The 23,087-nt window shown below is 46.4% G+C and overlaps 1 protein-coding gene across 20 annotated transcripts in view; it reads left to right on the plus strand.

The window, feature by feature from the left end:
- Slc39a11 (solute carrier family 39 member 11) overlaps positions 1-23,087 on the plus strand; it is a 486,128-nt gene that overhangs the window by 396,197 nt on the left and 66,844 nt on the right. For all 20 annotated transcript variants that reach the window (XM_087208172.1, XM_087208169.1, XM_087208167.1 and 17 more), the window contains one exon: positions 21,919-21,988. In XM_087208172.1, coding sequence (XP_087064298.1) covers positions 21,919-21,988 — 70 coding nt within the window. The remainder of the gene's footprint in view (positions 1-21,918; positions 21,989-23,087) is intronic.

Genomic DNA, 23,087 nt, shown 5'->3' on the forward strand with positions numbered 1-23,087 from the left:
CTGGTAGATGGAGAGGATTAGAGGATAAGGATGCATGCTACTGTGGACCTCTGGGGGTCCTGGGGGCCTGGAGAGTCCCAGGAGGCCTCTTCTGATGTGCAGCTTATAGAACAGATGTGCAGGGATAATTAGGGAGGACCAAACCTAGTATGAAGGGTGAGAACCCCCAAATCTGCCCTTCCTGGGGTGGAGGACCTTGGGGAGTAAAATAACACCCTTTCCAAGGTGTTGGAAGCCAGTGCCGCACAGCCCTTCTAATGGCTGGGCCTGGAAGAAGCCCTGTCAGGCTCTCCCTCCCTGTGTCCCCTGTTGCTGTAAGAGCCCCAGGCAGGGGCTTTTTCTTTTTGGTGTACTACATGGTCAGCAGTGACTGGCTCCAGTTTCAGTGAGATAAGAGGAAAAGCAGGATATGACAGTTGGAGATGGCAGATCGCCTCATTCCCTGCAGGAAGAGAGTGTGGGTGGTGGAGAGACGCTCATCTTTGGGGAGGAAGGATGGGGGTGAGGACAAGATGTGTGCTTTGCCACCCTTTTTCCTTCCATCTCTGTCTCCGATGACTTTTTTAATTGCATTTTTAAAAATTAACATGGTGTCAGATGTTACATCTCCTTGACTGTTTGACATCGGAAAGATAAAAATCACTCTCCCTATAAATCACAAATTGATTTTTCTCATTCCTATATTACAGTTGGCCTCCACCATGACTGATGCACATTACAGTCCAGTCCTGGAATCAGAGCCAATGTGGTTTATTACCATTGGCATGACTTCTCGTTGCTGGCACCTGGTGTGAACCTGGAGACCTGTCTCTATCAGACACCATCGCCTCAGCTCAGGGGTGCTCTCCAGCAGGGCAGGCTGCAAGGCCAGCTGTTGCTGAAATCCCCATTTCTTCCTGCAGCACAGGACATGGCTCTCAGTGCACATTTGTGTCCTTGGTTCCATATAGAGCTATTGAAGTGTTTTATATGAAGAACACACACACACACACACACATACACACCACACAGAACAATACCTGGCATGTTAGTGCTAAATGACGTCCCCTATTATTCCTACCATCACTGAGATCTGTTTTAACTGAATTAAATATTTATAACGATCCTCTAAAGTTTGCCCACGTGTTAAATGCGAGTGAGAACGGCAGCCTGTCTGCATCTGGAAAGCAGGCCGTTCCCCGAGTTCACTGTCCCCAGGAGCTCGACACATGGATGGAATGAATGATGCAGACTGTGAACTACAAGGTCTGAAGGCAATGAAAGGCATTGCTTGCTGCCCTAGTGCTGGTTCTAACTGCCAGTGTTGCCCAGTTACTGGGTGTGTTGTTCTTTTGGCCCCAGTGATGGTTCGTCAGCTCTGTTCCCTCGAGAACCAGGTGCAGAGGAAGGATTAGACATTCGAGAGAGTCATTGGACGAAGAGCCTGTGGAGGACAAAAGGGAGGGTGCAGGTCATGGTGCCCAGACAGGAGAGGGAAGGGATGAAGCCTGGGGAGGAACCAGTTACCTTTGACTTGACCACAGCACTGTGCCCACCATGTTTTGGTCAGCCCAAGGGAGGTCCTTGAGCCAAATGTGTCCTTTACCCAAAGACTCACCTTCTACCTGAATGTACCTGCACTGCCCTACTGGTACCGTTCCTCTCTGCCTGGGAGCAGATGGATGGGAGGGGAAGGTCCCAAAGGACAGCACCTGAGACTGTCAGACTCAGTGCTGCCCCCAGCAGGAGACCAGAAAGATGTGTATGTGGCTATGGCGGATGGTGGGACTCCACCTGGGACAGGTTGTGATCTCTAAAGCCGTAGACTCGATCATCTCTGCATCTCTTTGGTTTCCACTGATCATCTGTACTTGGTGGACTCTGGGTATATTTGCTGAAGATCCTTAGGAGGCTGTGAGAGGGATGGGGTTAGAAGCAAGGAAAGGGCTTATAATGGATCCATTGATCGTAAGACTCTGTCCCAGTGGTTCAGGCAGTGGATTCTGATAGAAAGACAGCTGTGTAGTAATGAGAAGAACCGACTGTTTTCCTAGAAAATTGGCATCCTGGAAAACACCGAATAACTTTACTGCAACCTTTTGGCAAATGAAGAATTTGACACAAAGAGGCAAGATGACAGCCCGGCAAGGAAGCCAATATCATAATCCTAGCACTCTAGGAGGCTGAGGCAGGAGGACTGTGAATTCAATCCCAGCCTGGGCAACTTAATGAGACACTGTCTCAAATGAGAAAAATAAAAAGGACTGGGGAAAATAAAAATAAGTAAATAAATAAATGAAATTTAAGAGAAAAAGTAGAGTGACATATCTAATCTTCTTACTGTGCCATCTCTGTCACCATCACGAGTGGCATCTTGATTGTGGCCCAATCTAAGAATTCACCTTTGGTTTTCTGGCTTCTGATCCACTGTCTCAAGCTTCTAGAGGATCACTGTAGTTCAGTGAGCCTACAAATGTAAATACATATCTGGACTAGCATCCTGACCTACTAAACCCCAGTGGTTTGTTTAACAGTGTGGCAGTGGTGGGAACCCTGCCATTACTGTTGGGATACCAAAGCATCAAGAGCAGATCCCAGTTCCCAATATCCCTATAATTCTTTCCCCCACCCTCATTCTTTTATTGATTGATTGGAGACAGGATCTCATCATGTAGCTCTGGCTTTGAACTTGCAATTTTCCTGCCTCGGCCCCTGAGTTCTGGGATTACATGCCATATGCTATTAAGCCCAGCTCCCTACAGTTTTCTCAACCAGCCTAACCAATCTATAAACCCATTTTCCTTGTGGTGAGTGGCACACCACACAGAGGAGTTTAGAAGTAATATTTGGAAATGCAGCTTGGGGCTGCGTTCACAGTTAAGCTTCCTCCTAAGTGGAGAGATTATTAAGCAGAGGAGAAAGATGCTGAGATCTGTCTTTTCACAAGTTTCCATTGACCCAGCAATTCCACCTCTCAGTACATAGCTCTTGAGGCTTATAGTTCCTTTTCAGCCGTCTTTCCACCCTTCCCACAGCTAAACAAGGGATGGCAGTCACGACCACCATCACGCAGTGCTGTAATAACCTCTCCCACCTCCCTGGCCCAGCACTGAAGTCACTGAGGCCCCAAGACACTAAGTGATTCATGGAGAAACATTCACCTGGTAGATGATCTGGGGCAACTGGGCATCGTGCTTATTCTTAAGTTTACACTGCAAAGATTGTAAGATCCTGTGGCTCCATTTGCCAGCAGGAACTCCTAGCAGCGTGATGATACTGCCTCCGCTCTGCCTGTGACTATAGATTATCACTAAGTGGATCCCAGCAGGAGCCTAGTCACACTCATTGCTAAGTACTCAATGGGCTCTTGAGGTCAGTGGAAACTTCCCCGGATCTTGCTGCCGGCCTTGGGTCCAGTTATGAGTTAGATGTCCTTTGTTAGTTGGGAAAACAGTCTCCAGGGCGCCTTAAAACACAAGGATAAAACTGCTAAACGTGTTATTTCTGGCATAAAACGTAACTGCCTTTTGGTTTGACCTGCTTTTAAAAGTTTGTGGCAACAGGGAATATCGCTAGCGATTTCCCTTCGAGTGAAAGTCCCTGCCCTGTTGGCCCCAGCTCCTCATACCACCCAGCTACAGCTCTCAGTATACGAGTGGCTGACTACACTGAACTGATTCCACTGTCACTGGACAGATGGCCCTTTGGGGCTGGTCTGTGGGAGCACAGTGCTGAAACTTCCCACACCCACCATTACTTTTTCTTCTCTCCTATCACTGGGCTACAAATTGTAGGTGTGTAATACAACTTTCCTGGGGGTAGTAGAATCAGACCTAAACTCCAGAGCTTGGAGCACAAGACTCCCATGATATGGCCTCCAGCATCTGGTGTTGAGATAGGGTGGATATCCTGACCTTGGCAGGCACAGAAGAGTTTTGCTTTGGCGTCTACCCTTCGCTTCAGCAGTAGGAGGATCCAGAATTTAAAAACCAAAAGGGACTAAGCCCCACACCGCTCCCCCTGGACACTGTCCTCTCTGTGAGTCATAGAGTTTCTGAGACCCCAGGCTGTGTCCTGTCTCCCCAAAAGGCCAGCCACGAAGACGGCCTTCATTCAGCCCCGTGGAACTTCTGAGCCAGGTACTGGAATGTGATTGAGGGAGAGATAAAAAGACTCAGGAAGAGTTGTGTGAAAGAAGCTAGTTAGTGACCCTAGGGCTCCCCTTTGGTCTAATGAATGTCAGGTATCTGGCAAAATAGCTCCAAGTCACTAGGTCCACAAGAAATTGATACACTAGTAAAATTTTGTTAATGTAGATGGAACATGATGAGATAGGCAGAGGACATGGAAGAAATAGAGGCATAATCGTTTTTGCCAGGGGGCTCTGTGAGGTTCCTGAGAGATATGCTTTGAGAATGAAACTGGCTGTGAGCAGAAAACATGGAGTTTGCCTCTATGAACAGGATGCTGACCATCAGCCTCTGTTCTGGAAAAAGTTTTAAGCCCCAAATCAAAACTAAATTCTTACACAAAGCCCTTGGTGTCCCCTTCCCACCAAACTGGTTGCTTCATCTTAGGGTCCCCTGTTTCCTTCATCACAACACTTGGGTTTCAAGATGTCCTCAAATCTAAGTAAATGTCAGGTGCGGAGGAGGTATTAAGTATTGGTGGATTGACTAAATGAATAACACAACAGGACGAGTGAGCTTTACCTTATGCAGATGCATTTGTGGGATGGGAGACGATGAGTCTGTGAACAGCTCAGAAAGCTCTTTATTACCTCAACTCTCTCAAGCAATGTTTACCTCAAAGAGAGTCCCACAAAATACAGGTTCTGCAACATGTCAGCAGGTATTATCTAATAAAAGTGTTCTGTTGTCAAATACATTTGGGAAATAAAGTTACACCGCAGGAAATTTTGAGCCTTTAAAAGGTTAATGTGGCTTCTGGATCTTTCAGAAAAGGCTAGTCAAAATTTCCAGAAGTCATTATGTTGGGCCATATGAGATTTCTATTTTGTAATTTTTAAAAATAGTTGTGAGCTGGAGGTATAACTCAGCAGTAGAGTACATTCTTAGCGTGCACGAGGGCCTGGATACAGTCCCCAGCAAACACACACACACACACACACACACAGAGAAATTTTTAAGGTTGCTTTAAATAGCAACAATGTGGCTCAACCTAATATTTATTATGGAACCCTTTGAATGTTAGTGGTGTTCCATGCAACTCAGTTTGGAAAACATTGACTTCTAGAACACTGGCTTTCATTTTGGAGGTGCTGTAAGAGAGGTAAAGAAAGACAGGGGGCTCATGGCTAAGAATCTAAGTCATGCTGGGAGGCTCTTCCTGTCCCAGGAGAGTCTGACCTGCTTTGAGATTGTGGGCAAGTAGACTTTAGAAAATTATTTCCCTAAAGATTCAGGTATAGTTCTCTCTGCCTCCACCCCATGGCAGCCATTTGCAAACCACAGTTTAGGAATCAAAGCTGAGGTCAAGGTCAATTTCCTCTTCTTGAATAATCTACTTGAGCCTTGAAAATCTGGAGAGTTACAGTAAGCAATAATGAACACAATGGCAGAACTGCCTGGGAACCCTGGTCCTCCATCTGTGGTCAAAGAACTGTCATGCCTGAGTAGGAACATAGTGGAAAGGTCTGCAGTGGGTTTGGGGAAATGAGGTCAAGGGAGCACACACTATTCTGTGAGGACCCCGACAATAGCATATCCAGGGACTTCTGCATCTTATTGGAGGGTCAGCCTTTACCAACTTGTATCTCAGACATCCTAGACTCCCCCACAGCGGTGTCTACAGCTGTCCATCACTAGCCCCAGCAGGGAGCTGTGGTCCCTGATCAACAGTGGGCTCTTGGTATTTCCTCCTCATTATGGAAATAGCAATACCCATCTGCCTTTCTCATGCTTCCTCCTGCTCTGTGGTGGTGCCTGTGGGTCTGAGCATTACGTGTTGTTTTGCAGTTAAATGAGATTCCTTTTCCCCGGGGATTCCTGGACCAAACTGATACTTGATGTTATACTAGAAAGTAGAAACTTGGGCTTTACAGACATAAGTTCAAAATACTGAACTGTGTGACCTGGAGCAAGTTACTTAATCTTTCTGGGGTCTAACTTGCTTATTTTTGAAATGCAGGCATTGATCATATCTCTGCTCCATGGTGAGTGGAAGGATTATATTTGAAAATGTGAAAAATAGCAAATGCTCCAAAGATAGATCAATGCCCCCTGCCGTTTCGTATTCCCTTTGAGTTCTTGCTTTGAGATGCTTTAGCAGGGGTTGAAAATTGGGGCCCTGGGGTAGAGTTTGATTAATATATTTCATTTTGGTATATTTGGTTGACTTTAAGTGGAGCATGCACTCCAGAATTTGCATTGCTCCATAGAGGAGGTCAGGACAAAGTACTGGTCAGCAGGGGACACAATAGCTATGACTGGACAGCTGTGTGATCAAGGTCACTAAGGCCCATGCAGGGGATTCTATCAGAAGAAACAAACAGGCAACTAGGTATTTGGCAGATGCCTGTCCAGGAGATTACACTCCGGGACTTTCCCAGTGGGGAGGTTGGGTGTGGATTAGTGACCCAGTGACATGGTAGGTGGTGTGAACACACAGCCTTCTCGTGGAGCACTGTGATTCAAGCTGCCTGTAGAGCTGCTTCTGGGATGCCAGTAGGGGCAGGCGCTGTGTAGCTGGCTCCCTTGATCATGAATATCTATTCTCAGCAAAAGTGGAGAGAGGCATCCTGTGTTGGTCACGTCAACCCCACTGACATTCCGGGGTGTCCTTTAAATGATTTCCCCATGGCAGGGGAGGTTTAGCCTGAATGAGCCACACTGTCTCTCTTAGCACTATGAGGGTGGTTGCTAGGACAGATGTGTAGGTGACCAGGACTGGAGATCAGCTCAGCTCAGCTCTCTTCGTGTTGCTCTGTGTCCCACAGAAAGCTGAAGTTGTGTCTGTGTCTGTAAGTCCACAGCCAGTGCCCTAAATAGGAAGGAGCAACTGCCTTAGACAGATCAGAGGGGCTCTTTGCAGAATTCAGATGATTTTCCATGATATCTTTTCTAACCAGCATAGGCTTTTATGTGCTCCACAAAACTCATACATCATGAGACCCATCAAGAAAGAGATCAAATGTGATTCCACGACTAAGGACATTTGGATATTGGCATCCTTCATCCTTCTCTGGCAAATTCACAAGATGCCAATTGCAGACCTCTGTTTATGTACACATCCACATATAGACATGTGGGTGCATATATATTGATATCACATTTAAATATATCTACATATGCATAAAGACTGCACAGATATGTGCACATAAAATATACAGATATGTATATATATATATATAAAAATATATATATATATGCATGTATGTATTGACTGACAAATACATTTAAAGCAATACTTTCGTGAAATGCTTAACATGCAGCAGAATTGGAGCCAACCAGAATTCACTTTAGGAAATGCTGTCTGAGTTTCTCTGTTTAGTTGTTTTCAAGTGGATTCTACATAAGCCAGACTTCACACAAGCAGAGTTTAGCCTGGTGATAGCATCCACAGGTAACCAAGAGGGAGTACTTCCTGTGTGAAGCCCAGGGCTGCCCACCTGTCTTCCCTCAACTGGTCCTTTAGGCTTAAAGTCAGAATGTTACATTCACTTTTTATAAACGCTAGAGCTGAGGTAGATGTTGTAGCCCATTTTCCATGCTGGAGATGTCTAGATCTTGTTGTTATCAAGCCTATTCCTTTGTGTCTCAGCTCTTTGCTGTTTCCTAATTTTTCCTTTTATGCCCCATGGAGTTGTTGATGTAGACACTGAGTGGACAAGAGCATCCACCAAGTCATATGGCTTAGATCTACCTATCTTGCCTCAGGATTACATAAATTCATTAATTTACACCTGCTGAGTATGGTCAGCCAGCCAGTTAGGAATTCAATTAACTGTACCCTGATGTTACACTTTTTAAAAATCCTGTTTGTATAGTGTCATGAAAATCAAAAGCCTGAAGGAAATCCACATGAATGGTATTTTTTATCTTTTGCATTCTCCTGTTTTCCCAGTTGAAATTCAATCAAAAGACCTTTGTCTTTTAGTTTGAAATGTTATTATTAATGAATCCATACTGGTTTCTCTTACCACTTCTGTTTATTTGCTTGTCTTTGGGATTTTAATAACTATTCTTGATTTTTTAAAAAGTGTGGTGGTTTACTAGCAATTTGTTTAGTTAGTACAGTCTATAGTCTTTTCTCTGTCCAGAAAACTCAGCCATTTTCTGCAGTCTACATTATATTCTGTAATTCCTCAAAAATTGTTGATTTTATTGTTGATGTCATCCATAAGTTATTTTGGCACTGTGTGAAATGTGTCAGTTGGTGTGTATAAGTCAGGAATGCTCTGACTTCTAGTGACAACAAGTGTGGTCAGCAGGCTTATACAGGTGGGCATTCATGTGTCTCACACAATGTGAATCCCAGGCAGGTGTCAGACCTGGGCTGTTCAGGTGACCCAGTGAAGGCCTTCCTGTTCTTCTTGGCCACCATTTTTCTCCGGAGGGCTCATGGTTGATTGTCCTTGGTCACAAATTACTTACTGTCCTTCCCAGTGTCACACTCTTGTTCTAGCTAAGAAAAAGAAAAACCTCTCCTACTTCATCTCCCTTCAGAATGTATTGGAGCCCAGATTTGTGAAGCAATGGCTTTCTAGGAAACCCTCAACTGCACTGTCATTGGCCAGAATGATGACATGGGCTCTCTCTAGCCACAGGAAGATGAGAGAACTGATCAAAATGAGAATTCTGTGAATAAGAAGAGGGGAGAGTGTTCGCTATACAGGGCTGGAGGTTGCAATTACTTTGAAGAAGCCAAGTGTTAGCTCACTGTTATTGTACCTTTATTGAATGCCTTGATCATGTTTCTTGGAACTTTCCAATTTTTAAAAAATAACTTTATTATCAAACACACACACATACAAAAAATTAAAACCATTCAAAGAAGAAGAACAATGCAAGGGGAAAAAAACCCTACAATAATATTCAAATACAGTAGAACTCAACCAAAACTGGAACTTTCCAATTTTATAATCACTCTCTTTGATAGTTTGATTGATTTGATCAGTTATTAAGTCCAGCAATTCAGTGAATATTTATTGAGTACCATCTGTGTCCTTGGGTCTGTCCTTGGTGTGGAGGATACCATGTTTGATGCGTACAGCATAAGTACAGCAGAGAGAGCATCTAACAGAAAACCTGGCCCATCCTGGAGAGCCAGTGAGGGCTTCTTGGAGAGGACTTCTAAGCTGAGACCCGAAGGTGAGAAGGCAGTGATAAGAGGAAAAAAGGCAGAAGGGATGGAGATGAAGTTCTACATGGAGAATAGAACTATGAAATGGTCTACAGCCCTGTGGCTGGTACGCCTGTCACTAATGGTGATGTAAGGCAAGTTTGATGACCTCAGGGACAAAGAATCATCCCATGACCCAGGCTGAATATCCCAAAGCAACTGTGAATAGTGCTGCCATAAACATGACAGCCTACAAATCTCCTTAGAAACCTTGTTTTCAATTCTCTGGCATCTATACTCACAAATAGACTAGTTGGGCTGTATGCCAAGCTGATTATACCATGTTATTACCCTAATGTTTTAAATTCACTCTTAAATTGGGTTTTCATTTTCTGGATTGGTTTGAGAATAAAGAGTAGGTACAGTGTATCCACAGAACAGCATCAAACACTGCAACTTCAACAGAGTGAAGGTGGGAAGAAGAGTAGAGGTGGGGAGGTGCCCCGCACACCCCGACATTTAGGAGGAAGACACCACAGAGCAAGGTGTTATCCACCGACTATCTAAACCAAGACTGTGATAAATCAAAAAGAAAGGTATAGTGTGCTCTGCAACGTTTTAGTGGTCTCCATCAGAGAATTGAAAGTCAGAAGCTGACTAATAAGATTTAAAAAAAAAAAAACTTTACCTGCATGGAGGTAGGGAATTTTATTACTTTAGTGGTTTTTTTGAGTGTTTTGAATTTTTCCCCAAGTGTAGGTATATCCTTTGGTTAAAAAGTTGTACGTTGCTTAATTTACACTAACCATGTTTTAGTTTCAAAATGAAAATTTAAAGTGAAGCATTTTTATATGCCTAAAGGAAGAAGTAAAATCGAAGAACAAGGTTCCAATCTATGGAAATAATAGGACATGAGAGCACTAACAAGGGTGTGAACATAGAGGCCCCAGAAAGCAGCCTGGGCGAGCAGGAGAAAATACTGCTGGGTCTAACCGAGGTGCCTGTGTCTTGGGGTTGCCATGCCAGAAATCCCTGGTCTTTTTTGCAGTTAAATCATCTGCACAGAAAGCCCCGAACAGCACACGAGCATTAGCCAGGAAGCGGATGGCTCCCTAAATGCGCGTCTCTCTTTCCCAGTACAGCTGTGTGTCCGGAGCTCCCACAGGGCATCCCATTCACTGTCTTGTCACTTCCAACCCAGCCTCCTAGGAACCAGCTCTGTTCCGAGAGCCATCTCCATCCCAGGAACCATTTCCATTCTTTTTTGGCCATCAGTTCCCTTTCCAAACCCTGAGTAAAGGCCACTATGCAGGTTTCTCGGACTTGATGTTGCCATGACCAGTGCCATGACCACACGGGCCCACCGTGAAGAGCAGCAGGCTGCCACCTGCTGCCATCTGGCACTTGCTGAGCTGAGATGTGGAAGACAGGCCATGCCTTTCCTCCTCTGGTAACCTTCCAGTGAGATGCGGGTGCTCTTAAGGAAAAGATGCCCCACCCAACATGCACATCGTGGGCACCACCTGGCTTGGTGGAGGACACTGATCTAAGGCTTCAGAGTCTTTTCCTTGCCAAGTTTTTAAAAGTGCTTTGGTGGGAGTCAAATTCAGGGAGTGACAAATGGACCTGCGTCTCGGGTTATTCATCATCCTGAAGGAACTGCCAGGGTCTAATTTTATTCAACCGTCCTCCAAGGAGGTTTAGAAAAATCCTTTCCATTTTGTTTGGGCCCTCAAGACCACACAGGTTATAAAAACAAGCACACACACCCCCCCCCCACACACACACAGAGGAAGCTGTGCCATATTCAAGTATAACCAAGAGGTAGTGGAGCATGGGGGTCAGGGTGAGGCTGTGTACCACTGATGGATGTTGCTTATGTAGCTGCAGGGCACCTGGCCCTCAGCTGTCTTCCCCTGTGATATAGCAGACCTGCACTGTGGGCTGCAGCACTTCTGTGATTATCACAGGAGGAAGAGCCAGTCCATTCCCAAGGGCTGGATTATTTCCAGAGTGACTTGTTTCCCAATGAGTGCAAGCAGGGATGTCACCAGCAGGCTATTGGGGAGCAGCCAGTCTGACTTGTGCCTTGCCCCAGGAATCCCCAGTCTTTCTGCAGAGGTCCCCAAGTTAACCTTTCTGTGGGTCAGAGGAGAAGCTTGACTCCCAGAGTCTGTGCCTGCACATACATGGACAAGGTGTAGCCATTTCTGGTTATAAAGACATATCTGGCTGCACTCCTGCTGCGACTTCACCCATGGTTTATGACTCTCGGAGTGGGCATGGAGTCATGGAAGTGGCTTTTGGCCAGGCTCTCCCTCTGCCTCCTGGACTGCCGTTTGGTCCAGGGTCAGGCAGAGAGGTTCCTAGGTCCAGTGGCTGGTGACCTCCTGCCTTCAGTGTGCAGGTGTGCAGCTAGGGGATCCTCCCACTAACTAGAGTGGGGTGGCACTTGGCAAAACCCTCATCTGCAGCACCATCTTCTAGGGAAACCAGAAGGCCTGCCTGCCTCATATGCCTGAGGCCCATTTATCACAGGATGTGCTTGTCCTAGAAGAAATAATTCTATTCTGGCCACATTGTTCACTGCCAGATGTCTCCTAGCATCCTCTCTCCTCCCATCTACATAGCTTCCTAGGTTGTCAGTGCCTCCTACACTCCTCAAAGCAAGGTGTTGCTAACTTAAAAGTTTCCCCAGAACATAGCTCTGCCTACTAACACACTGTGAATTTGTCAGAGCTCAGCAACTCAGTGGCTCAGATGTGGGAGTGGAAGCACCATAGCCAGGTGATCAGTCTGGCTCTTATTTGGAAGTCAGTGAGCTTCATGGCGCTCTTGGTCGCAAGCTTCTCTACCACTGAGTTACTAGATAGAGCAGACTGGTGGGGAGCACCTGGAGGCACCCCCAAAGGAGGCACTGAGAGTCCACAGGGATCTGCTGCTGGGCAAAATGGACTTTCACTGTGACTTTCCACCACGGTTCGCCTTCCACCAGCAAGTCCTCTCCCTTGACTAGGCCAGGCAAGGAGGGACACAGCTGTAATCCCAGCATTCTGGATGCTGAGGCAGGAGGATTACCTCCAGCTCAAGACCAGCCTGGGCTACATAGTGAGATCAGGCCCTTGAATTACCTAGTAAGACCCTGTCAGATACAAACAAACAAAAACAAACTCCCTTGACTTTCCTCCTGCTTCTGATCAAGCATTTACCCTTCAAATGAGCAATGGCCTAGGCTGCACAGGGCAGACAGAGGGTCAGGAACAGACATGTTTCCCCCATCTCTGCCCTACCTGCTCTGTCCCTGAGCCAGCAGAATGAATCCTGTAGGTCCAGGGAAAATCCAGGTATGGGCAGCTGTGGAAGATTCATGTAAGAGTATTTTCAATGAGCAACATCTCTTAATGAACCTTAAGATGTGATTTTATTGATAAGAATTTGAGGTAAATTCGATTTTTCTGGAATTCAATTTTCCTTTTCATCTCTCCCAACACTTAACTTTGTCTAATATGAATAACAGGATTAGTAATCCATGGTAGAAAACTGAATAGAACAACTTACTTGAGAAAATACTCTAAAATGCTTCCATGCTTTTACCTGGCCTTTACCAGGCTCTGGCCGTTCTAGGGATTCCCGAGCAATCCCTAGCTGGTTCTACCCACATTTTGTTCAGTACATGTATAATATGAGCAGAGCTCCTGCCTTCATGGATTTACTTCCTGCTAAACAGCTGGGGCAGAAGTCTGGGCAGGCAGGGCTATCAGCACATCCTCTGCCAGACAGTCTCCCCAGAAGATTCAGCCAAACTGTGGGGAGCAGAATGAGCAGGAAAACCACAACCCTATCTTGGTCTGTGTTCCCTTGGCCTCCTGATAACCTCACACAAGCCAGGAAGCCCCTACTGTAGCCTGTGTGACATTGCTTCTTGCTTAGCAGGCTGCCTCACTCACAAGCTTAGTGACAGTTCCCACACATCTAGGGACAGAGTAGGGCATCACAGCCTCCTGATGCTGCTGGAAGTGGGCCTCCTCCAGGCCTGTGACCTCTGCAGTCCCTACCTGCAACAGACAGTCGGAATATGGTTATTTTTTTTTAATAAGAGACTTGTTAGCACCCAGGAATATACAAGTGGTCATTGGGACTCGCCACTAGCACTGGGTCCATAGTTAATGCTGAAGCATCAGCTGGATAAAAGGGACATTATGAAGTGACCCCTTCCATTTTTGTCGACCTACTACTCTCCTACCAGGTCACAATCATCCAGATGGGGGAGTAGCTCACCTCCTTCAAAGACCCCTCCCCATGCATGGAAGGGTACCCTTGACCTTCCTTCAATGATTTAATCATGTTTCAAAACCTTCCCTCAAGGTAATTCTTTTTCCTTGGCTTAAATCCCTCTGGCTAAAATTTAAGTCATTTTTTTCTCTTACTCCCTCCTTAGAGGAGTTGGAAGTGACTAAGCTGTTCTCTTTCGCGTCATCTCTCCCCTCTTGGGGTTTGCTGTGGTTGGTGCTGGCATTGCTGTTGCGGGGGGGTATATTTATTAAACCTCCACAGGATGTTAGCTGCTGTCTTAATTTTAATATTTTTTAAGTCATAGCATCTCCCCTCACTTCCTGCATGGCCTTTGTGTTGACATTTGCTGGACTGCTTCTGGCCAAAACTTTTAGAACTGATAACATGAGCGCCTAAACTGGGGGACCAGCTGAGGAATGAATGGCACATTACAAGGGGATGTAAGGCACCCACATAAGAAACAGAAAGTTAACAGCACAGGCACAGGGTGGAGGACTGTGACCTTCCAGCAGCACGTAGAGAGAAACTGAAGTTTTCATTAGCTGTGAGCCCAGTAGGAAATCCCTGTGGGAAAACCACTGAGGGAGTCCATTCATGAGCTACAGTGAGACCTATGGCAATCAAAGGAAATGGCAACCCCACAGTCTTCAGCCTCGGTATGTCACCTTTTCATCACTGTTACAAAATACCTGAGAATAACAATTTAAAGGAGGAGAGGTTTATTTCAGCTCATGGTTTCAGAGGTCTCAGTCCATGGTCAGCTGGCTCAAGGCAGAAACATCGCAGCAGAAGGGGGTACTGCAGGAAAGCTGCTCACTTCATGGCAGCCAGGAATCAGAAAGAGGGAAGAGCCAGAGAGGAAGGGACTGGGGACCAGGTACAGCCCCCAAAGTTGGGTCCTCCATGATCCGCTCCCTTCAGTGAGGCCCCACTTCCTGTTTCCCTCACCTCCCGTAATGCTATCAATGCACTTGATGAAGTTAGAGTCCTCATAATCCAATCACTTCCCAAAAAAAGCCCATCAGCTGGCAACTAACCCTTGAGCACATGAATTTTGGGGGACATTTCAAATTCAAACCCTAACACCTGGTCTGACCACTCTGGGACAGCCATGTTCTACTTCAGAAGCCCCCGACTCAGGCTGAGGTTATCTGACCACTGGGCCCACACCCCAGAAATCATAACCAGAGGGAAGAGAAGGCTCTTCCTACAGCAGCTCTGAGGGAGCTGTTTCTGCCCCAGCAGGGCATACAGCTGAACCAAGATGAGGGTGCCTCTCTATCCTTTTCCATCCATCCATGACCAACACCTGTGAACACTAGATGCTGCTGGATGTTCATGTGCCTCCAAAATTCGTATGCTGAAACCTTACTCTCCAGTGCGATGGTGTTTGGAGGTGAGGCTTTGGGGAAGTGATTAGGTCTTCAGAATGGATCCTTCATGAGTGAGATTAGTGCCCTTACTAAAGAGGCTCAAGGGAAATCCTGTCATCCTTTCCACCAAGCAAGGACACAGCAAGGAGCAGGGGGAGGCATCACCTGTAAATCAGGAAATGTCCCTCATCAGTAACCAGATCTACCAGGGTTTTGATCTGGGACTTCACATGTGATCTCCAGGACTGTGAGAAATAAATTCCTGTTATTTGTAAAGCTCCCCAGTCTACAATGTTTCATTACAGCAGCCCAAAGTGACTAAGACATTACCCAAAGCTGAAACCACATAGATGTTGATGTCTGGGAGACTGGTGAGAAAGGCCTGCAAATTTCACCCCATGCCCTTACTACAAGTTGACTATCCCTCTATCAAAAGAGAAAACACTATTGAAATTCCAATGATATATTTCACAGAACTAGAGAAAACAATGCAAAGATTCATTTGGAACCAGAAGAGACTTAGAATAGCAAAAGTAATTCTAGGCAACAGAGACATGGCAGGGGGTATCACAATCCCCAACTTGAAACTATACTACAAAACTACTGTGATAAAACCGCATGGTACTGGCAAAAGAACAGACCTGCAGATTAGTGGAATAGATTAGAAGATGCAGAAGCAACTCCAGACATACTCAGCCACCTCGTGTTTGACAAAGGAGCCAACCAACCTCAATGGAGGAAAGATAGCCTATTTAATAAATGATGTTGGAAAAACTGGATTTCAACCTGCTAAAGATTAAAACTAGACCCATACCTATCACCATGCACTAAACTAAGATCCAAGTGGATTAAAGATCTAAATATTAAGACAGAAACAGTAAAATTGCTGGAAAAGAAGTTAGGCAGAACTCTTGAAGACATTGGCATAGGAAAAGACTTTATGAACAAAACCTCAGTAGCATGGGAACTAGCACAAAGAATCAACAACTGGGATCTCATCTTATTAAAAAGCTTCTACACTGCAAGGGAAACCAGCAACAGAGCTAAGAGACAACCTACAATGTGGGAAAAAATTTTTAGTAACTATACTTCAGACAAAGGACTAATATCTAGAATATATAAAGAACTGAAAAAAATCAGACCTCCCAAATTTCAGACTCAATTCAAAAATGGGCATCTGAAATGAACAGACATTTATCAGACAAAGAAGTAAAAGCAGCAAATAAGCATATGAAAAAATGTTCAACATCACTGGTCATTTGAGAGATGCAGATGAAAACAACACTGAGATTCCACCTCACCCCAGAAAGAATGGCTGTTATCAAAAAATCGACCAATAACAAATGCTGGCGGGGGTGTGGGGAGAAAGGAACCCTTCTCCATTGCTGGTGGGAGTGCAGACTGGTGCAACCACTGTGGAAATCAGTATGGAGATACCTCAAAGAACTAGGGCTAGAGGTCCCATTTGACCCAGCTATTCCCCTGCTGGGTATCTTCCCAAAAGAATTAAAAGAATCATACCACAGCAATATATGTACACCCATGTTTATAGCAGCACAGTTTGTAATAGCTAAAGCTTGGAAACAGCCCAAGTGACCATCAACTGGAAACTGGATAAAGAAAATGTGGGGTTTTTTTTTTTATAAAATGGAGTACTACTTAGCCATAAAGAATGAGAAACTAGAGACATTTATAGCTAAATGGATGCATATTGAGGCGATACTCTTAAATGAAATAAATAGGATACACGTGTAAATACCGAATAGTTTCTCTAGTATTAGAAACTGAAAGTGTAAATAAGGATTAAAATGAATAATTGATACTTTGAAATAGGAAGAAAAGGTCCAAAGGGGTAGGGGAAGAGGGGCGGAAGGGGAAAGGAAAGAAGGGAAAGGAAAAAATGGAAACAAAGTCTTTATAAATAGGGAGGGGTGGAGGGGTGAAGGGAGCACAGGGAATGGGGAAAAAAATAAGAACCAAGATACATCATGTACAGGTACAAGCACCCAGTGATAAATGTAAACGTATTGAATACCTAAAATGTACCAATAAAAGAATTTAAGCAAAAAAAAAAAAGAGAGAAAACACTGATTTGCGATCCTTTACTTTCTTCCCACCCATTTGAACCCTGACTGTTCTAGAATACTTTAAATTTTTGTCACAAGTGTTGCTTATTGTGAGAAAGAGATTACAAGGGTGGAATGTCACCTTGTTCTAGGCCGGCGGTTCTGAACCCCAGTGAGTTCTGGCCTCCCCTGTACACCCCCAGCAAACACTTGACAGTTTCTGGAGACACCTTTAATGGTTGAAACTGGGATAGCTGTCATGTAGTGGTAAAGGCCGAGGCTGCTGCTCATCGCCCCACAGTGACCAGGATCTCCTGCAACCAAGTGGCAGTCGTGAGAAGTTCTGCTTTGTTCATGTCAGGTGTGTTTCACTTTCTGCAGCCACCCTGGAAGCAAAGCAATGTCATCCTGTCATCCTCCCTTCATCTTTGCAAGACTCTGAAATAACAGACCCAGATCTGTCTCAACAAAATGTTCTCCTGCTCCTTGTTTTTGTCCCTGATGGAGCCCGAGGCGAGATGGAGATGCAGGAAGGACTGGGAGACAGGGGAGGCAGGCAACCCCTCCCTTTCCAGCCTCAGGACAATGTGGGAAGGGCTGCATCTGTGTCAGTGCTTAGCATTCAGTGTGTCCTCCAGGTCCCCAGCACCAGCCGGACTTGCCAACCTGGGGCCGGCAGTTTCTTTTCCCTCTCTTTGCACCTGAGCTAATGGCAGTAGCTGTGAAAAGGGGCAAGAGCTTACTGACAGTGTGCCTGTCAATTGGTTTCCTGTCTTAATTACCTCCCTAATTTGTACTCACGGTGGAACACCAGGGGGAACAAGCTCCAGCCGGCATTTTAACTCGGTTCCTCTTCCAGCGGGTGGGTCCCTTCCACCATCTGTTGATCTCAGTGTCTGCCTCAATACTCTAATTTATGTTCTTCCATGTGTGTAATTTATCTTAGCCTCTCATTTGTTTAGCTCCCACGTATCACTGCTGCTTTCTGGCATGGTATGGAGCACCTTCTCTTCCCCTGCTACCTCTTCTTCCTCTCCCTCTGGCTCAGTGTGGGTCCGTTTCCAAGGTCAGCCAGGGCTATTGAGGCAGTGGGTAGTGGGGTCCCTCCCCCAGGCTGCAGGACTACAGTCAGGAAGGACCTGTCCCTCTGCACACCAATAGGCTGGTCCCCTGTCGCTGGCCTGGCTTAGGTACAGGAGGCTGGAGGGAGGAGACACTGGCTTTGCCCCACCTCTGCAGGGCAGAGGAATTCAGATGCTAGCGCTTGCTACGCACGGGGCCCTGACACTCCCAAGGAAAAGCCACAAGCTCAGGTCAGCAACCTTGTCATCAAAGGGTGCTTGGGAGGAGGGGGCAGCAAAGAGACTGAGGTCCAAGCCCGGTTTCTGCCACCCCACAGCTGGATCAGTCTGAGCAGGTCCCTTTTCCCACCCCAAGCTTGGTCCTGGGTTTGTCAGAGTGCTCAGGCTGCATGCTGAACAACTCACAGGGTTTATTTAGCTAATTAACATAGGTCCTATTGCTGTGGGCTGCACTATCATTTACATTAAAATGACTCATTAGAGGAAAACTTTAACAAAAGAGCCAGCCAGCTGTTGTTTATCGTTTAAAAGAGCACATTTTTTTCTTCAAAGGGAGAGATCTGTAGGTCTGGTGTCAGGAAAAGCCCCAAGTCCTTCCCCAGCTTTTGACATCTCTTGGGATGGTCCAGGGGTCCCTGGGGAAACTCTTTGCTGGAGACTCATTGTCCAGTGTGCTCTCCCCTGTGTTTGTGCAAAACTAGGCTGACAACAGCAGGTTTGTAAACATCCCCGGACCATTGAAGGTTGAAAGCCAGGGGATGGCGGCTCAGACATCTCCTGTCCTTGTGTTCTTGTGACCTTGGAGGTGGGCAGCTTTGCACACAAAGAGGCTGTCCCACCAGGTGTGGTGGCAAAAGCCTGTAATGCCAGCCCTCTGGGAGGCTGAGGCAGGAGGGTCACAAGTCGGAGCCCAGCCTGAGCAGCTTAGTGACTTAGCAAAACCCTTTCTCAAAGTAAAAACACAGAGGGCCGAGGATGTAGCTCGGTGGTGCTGCACCTGCCTGGCGAACGGAAGGTCCTGAGTTTGATCCCCGGTACCAAAAACAAAAAATAAAAACAAAAACATAGAAAAAGAGCTAGGGATGTTGTGCATTGCAAAGGCCCTGGGTTCAATTCTCAGGATCACACACACACACACACACACACACACACAAAATAATAAACTAAACTAAAATTAAATTAAATTAAATTTTTAAAAAGAAGCCACCTCCTCCTGGTGGAAAAGTTGCCTGAAGCCTGAAACCCTCTAACATCCTTACCTCAGCTTGTCCTGCAATTCAGCTGTTATTAACACCAGGCACATTCCCAAAGGATCCCCAGACCTCACTCTTGTCTACTGCTTTAGAAGCCTGTCAGATAAGTCAACAAATCTTAGAAAATGGAGCATGTATCCAAACCTCTCCCTGGAATTATGCCCTCCCCTCACCGTACTGTCCAGCCTTGGAGGGAATTTCTGGAAGAACAGGGAAAGGGCAGAAACTATGGAGAACACAGATCCTGGACCTCAGAATCCAGAGCCACCAGTGCCCTCAGGCCAGCTGCCCATCACCTTTCATCTCTGTGCCAGTGCCTGGAGGGACAGTTCCCACCTGCAGTTCCTGTATAAAGCAAGTCGCCCAGGGCCTGGCATACAGAAGGCCACCACCAACACTTACTTCTCAAGGGGAAGAACTCTGGAGAGATGAGCATCTCGAAACAAGGTCTAACTTGGAACCCAGAGTCTACCTGGGAGAAAGATTTGCCCAGTAAAGACTCCGCAGATGGATGGCCTTTATTAAGATCTGATGTCAGGTACCTTAAAGATAAATGAAAAGGAACAAAATTTTAAAACCTCTATTTTGAAAAGTCTGATTGCTCTGGCAGTGTGGACTTGCTGGTCCCCCTTTCCCTTGAGCTTTTTGGAGGGAGTGTTTGGGGACCTTTGTGTGGTCTGCTGGCCTGCGCACCATGCTCTCAGGCACCCCAATATGGTCCTGTGGTGTCAGAAAGAACTCTCTCCCCCAAGCATATGGCTTCTGAAGCTGGGGATGGCCCAAGAGTCCCACCAGCTGGTCTCGGGATCGCCTTTCGTTCTATAAAGTCTTAGAACTCTATATTCTGAGGTTGGTTATTAAAAGGAATATGGGAAGATATTCGGTGGGGAATCAGAATCCCAAATTCTCACCCATCAGCTTTTGCTGACCACAAGTACCCCACAAGGCCCCACAGGAGATCAAGCACAAGGGAACCTTTTATGGCTGTGCAGGGTCTTTGGCCTCCAACCCCATGGTGGCCTCTTGTGAACCAGACTGGGTAGCAGGCGAGCCCCTTCGCCTTAGCACAGGACAAGTTTAAGCAAGCTTTTCATTTCCATGCACCTCCAGGACTCAGCCGGACAGTCTGTGTCCTTGGGGCACTTGAACTGAACAGGATGCAAAGAAAGAGATGAGCCAGAGACCATGCATCTTGAAAAAGACAAGTCCCACTCACCCAGCAGATTTCACCATCTCCTCCCTTCATCAAAAAGTTCCACTCTGGCACCAAAACCCTTGGTGCTGATTCTGACAAGGCCTGGTTGTTGTTGGGTTGGAGAGAGCCATGAATGCCCCCTTGGATGTCTGGAAGCACCATGAGGCTGTGCTTCTGCTCCTTTTGTCCCTGGGCACCGGGCCGGTTTTATTTTCTGCTGTAGCCTACAGCCCCCACCAAACACTCTCAGAGCAAGATCCCCCTTCCACACCTGACCACAGGCATGGTTCTGGCAAACCTGGCAAGTCCCTGAGTACTGCCAGACAGGACAAGATTCTCTTGTTCATCTTCGAGCTTCAAGCTATGCTGCTGCAGCGCCATCTCTGGGTGGATCCTAAGTCTCCCCCGCCTGAGGATGGTACCTTGGACAGCGGTGGTGTTCTTCAATGAAGATGGCGATCCTGCCACCCTTCCAGCTCTTTGAGAAGAAGCCTTGGTCGGGAAGGGTGATCACGGAGGGGCCTTCCCCTGTGCCAGGGAGGGGTCAAGCCTGGATCAGATCTGCCAGGAAGGCTGAGTATTCTGAGCCCAGGGCTGGTGTCATCCATGGTGGGCACTAGCCCTGCATGGGGGGGAAGTCTTCCAGTAAGGGCTTCCCTTTCCAAGTTAGGAAACAGGGGCTCCATAAAGAAAAGCTTCTGCCTTTCCACTCTTCTCTTGCTAGGACCTAGGTGAGGTGCTTAGAGAGCTACTATCACTTTGCAATTAAGAGAACCCAATTGGTGAGGATGGTGGAGCGAAAAACCAGAAGCAGCCTGTGTCTTCAGTGACATAGTAGGGTTGCCAGGTCAGACTTGGACTTTTTATTATGAGATAATGAGCAAAGCTCTGTGTGTTTAGGTTGAGAGTCATCAAATTCACCGTGAAGGAACAGATAGTAAATATTTTAGGTTTTCAGGACATATAGTCTCTGCCACAACTACTCAGTTTGGCGGATGCAGGATGACATCGGCTGTAAACAATCCATCCACTAACGAGCATGGCTGTGTGCCAATAAATCTTTATTTACAGAAACTAAAATCTGAATGTCAGATCATTTTCCCATATCACAAAATATTATTCTTTCTTTGGTGTTTTTTTTAACAGTGTTTTAAAAACATTTAAAAAATCATTCTTAACGTGCAGGTCACACAAGACAATGCAGCAACAGATTCCTTTCCCAGGCTGTATTTTGGGCCTTGAATTTTGGTTTATGGTTGAATTGACTTTCTGATTTTAGCAGCCTAAAGCTATTTTAGGCACAAGATGGTGATGGCGATGTTCCTAATTGGGGAATTGCTCCTCACCCCAACTGCTTTTCTGTGTCTGTTTCAGAGGGTCTTGCTGTTGGAGTCGGCTTTGGGGCTGTAGAAAAGACAATGTCAGCCACCTTCGAGAGTGCCAGGTAAGCCCGCGTCTGGCACCCTGGTGGGGCTCTGCACCTGTGGGTACTCCGGATGTGCTTGTCACCCGGGCCAGCTGTCTGCAGGTGATTGCTAAGCTCCTCCAGCCCTGTGGGGCCGGGGAGGGCATGAGTGCAGGGAGGCAGTCAAAGAAGCAAGTTTGTACTGACTTTGTCAAAGGCGCCATCCAATAGGTAACTGTTTGGAAAACAAAATACAGACATAATCGCACGCTGCAGTCTGAGCAGGTTCCATGTGTGCAGACTAGAGGCAAAAGTGTAATGGAGGCAGCATTTGATGTTCTTAAAGGCCCTCTCTTTCCCTCTCTCTCTCTCAGGAAACCCTTCCTTTCTCTCTCTTGTCTCTAGGTACTCCTGGTCCCCCATTCTTAGACTTGCTCCCGGAGGGCTCTTTTGTGTGTTTCTCAGGCTATAATCCATTCTCCAATGCTGATGTCCCTGGGGATGTGTTCCTAACAGAACCCTTTCTTCTCATTCCCTGGACAAGCTTCTCTGTTCCCGTGGCTTACTGTCCTGTCCATCTGTCTGCTGGTAACACTCATGTCCACCTCCAGCCTAGGCTGTGCTCCTGAACTCCCTCCTGTGGGACTGGCTCCTCCCACACGCCTGAGCACTGGTGTTTCACAAGGTCCTCACATGCAGCATTTCTGGAGTTGGGCTGACAGTCTCTACCTGCTGTCCTTGTGGAACCTGCCCCTCCTTCAGGGCTCCTTGTCACCACTTTGCTGGCTGACCAAGCTAATGCTTCTTTGAAACCTCACCTTCCAGACACTCATCAGGCCTTTGAAGTTTTTCCTATCATCTGCTTCCCTTGAGCTGAATAAGGCCTCCACAAGGTTAGAGCCTTGGGATCGTATGATATCCTTTAGACATCATGAAGGTGAGCTGGATGTTGTCCACTCAGGCCCACAAAACCCTGACTCCTGTGCCACCCAAGCTGAGGGCCAGCAGGACAGACCCTTCAAAGGCCCACAAACTCATCTGCCTTCAGGGCACTATAGGGAAACAAGAATGCACGGAGACAACTGGGTCCATTTCTGTTGGAAATGGCAAGGACTCCAGAGACTCCAGAGAGCTCCAG

The sequence above is a fragment of the Heterocephalus glaber genome, unplaced genomic scaffold (genome assembly GCF_053883595.1).
Source record: "Heterocephalus glaber isolate CG9 unplaced genomic scaffold, H.glaber_assembly_v1.0 deba00000937, whole genome shotgun sequence".
NCBI lineage: Eukaryota > Metazoa > Chordata > Mammalia > Rodentia > Bathyergidae > Heterocephalus > Heterocephalus glaber.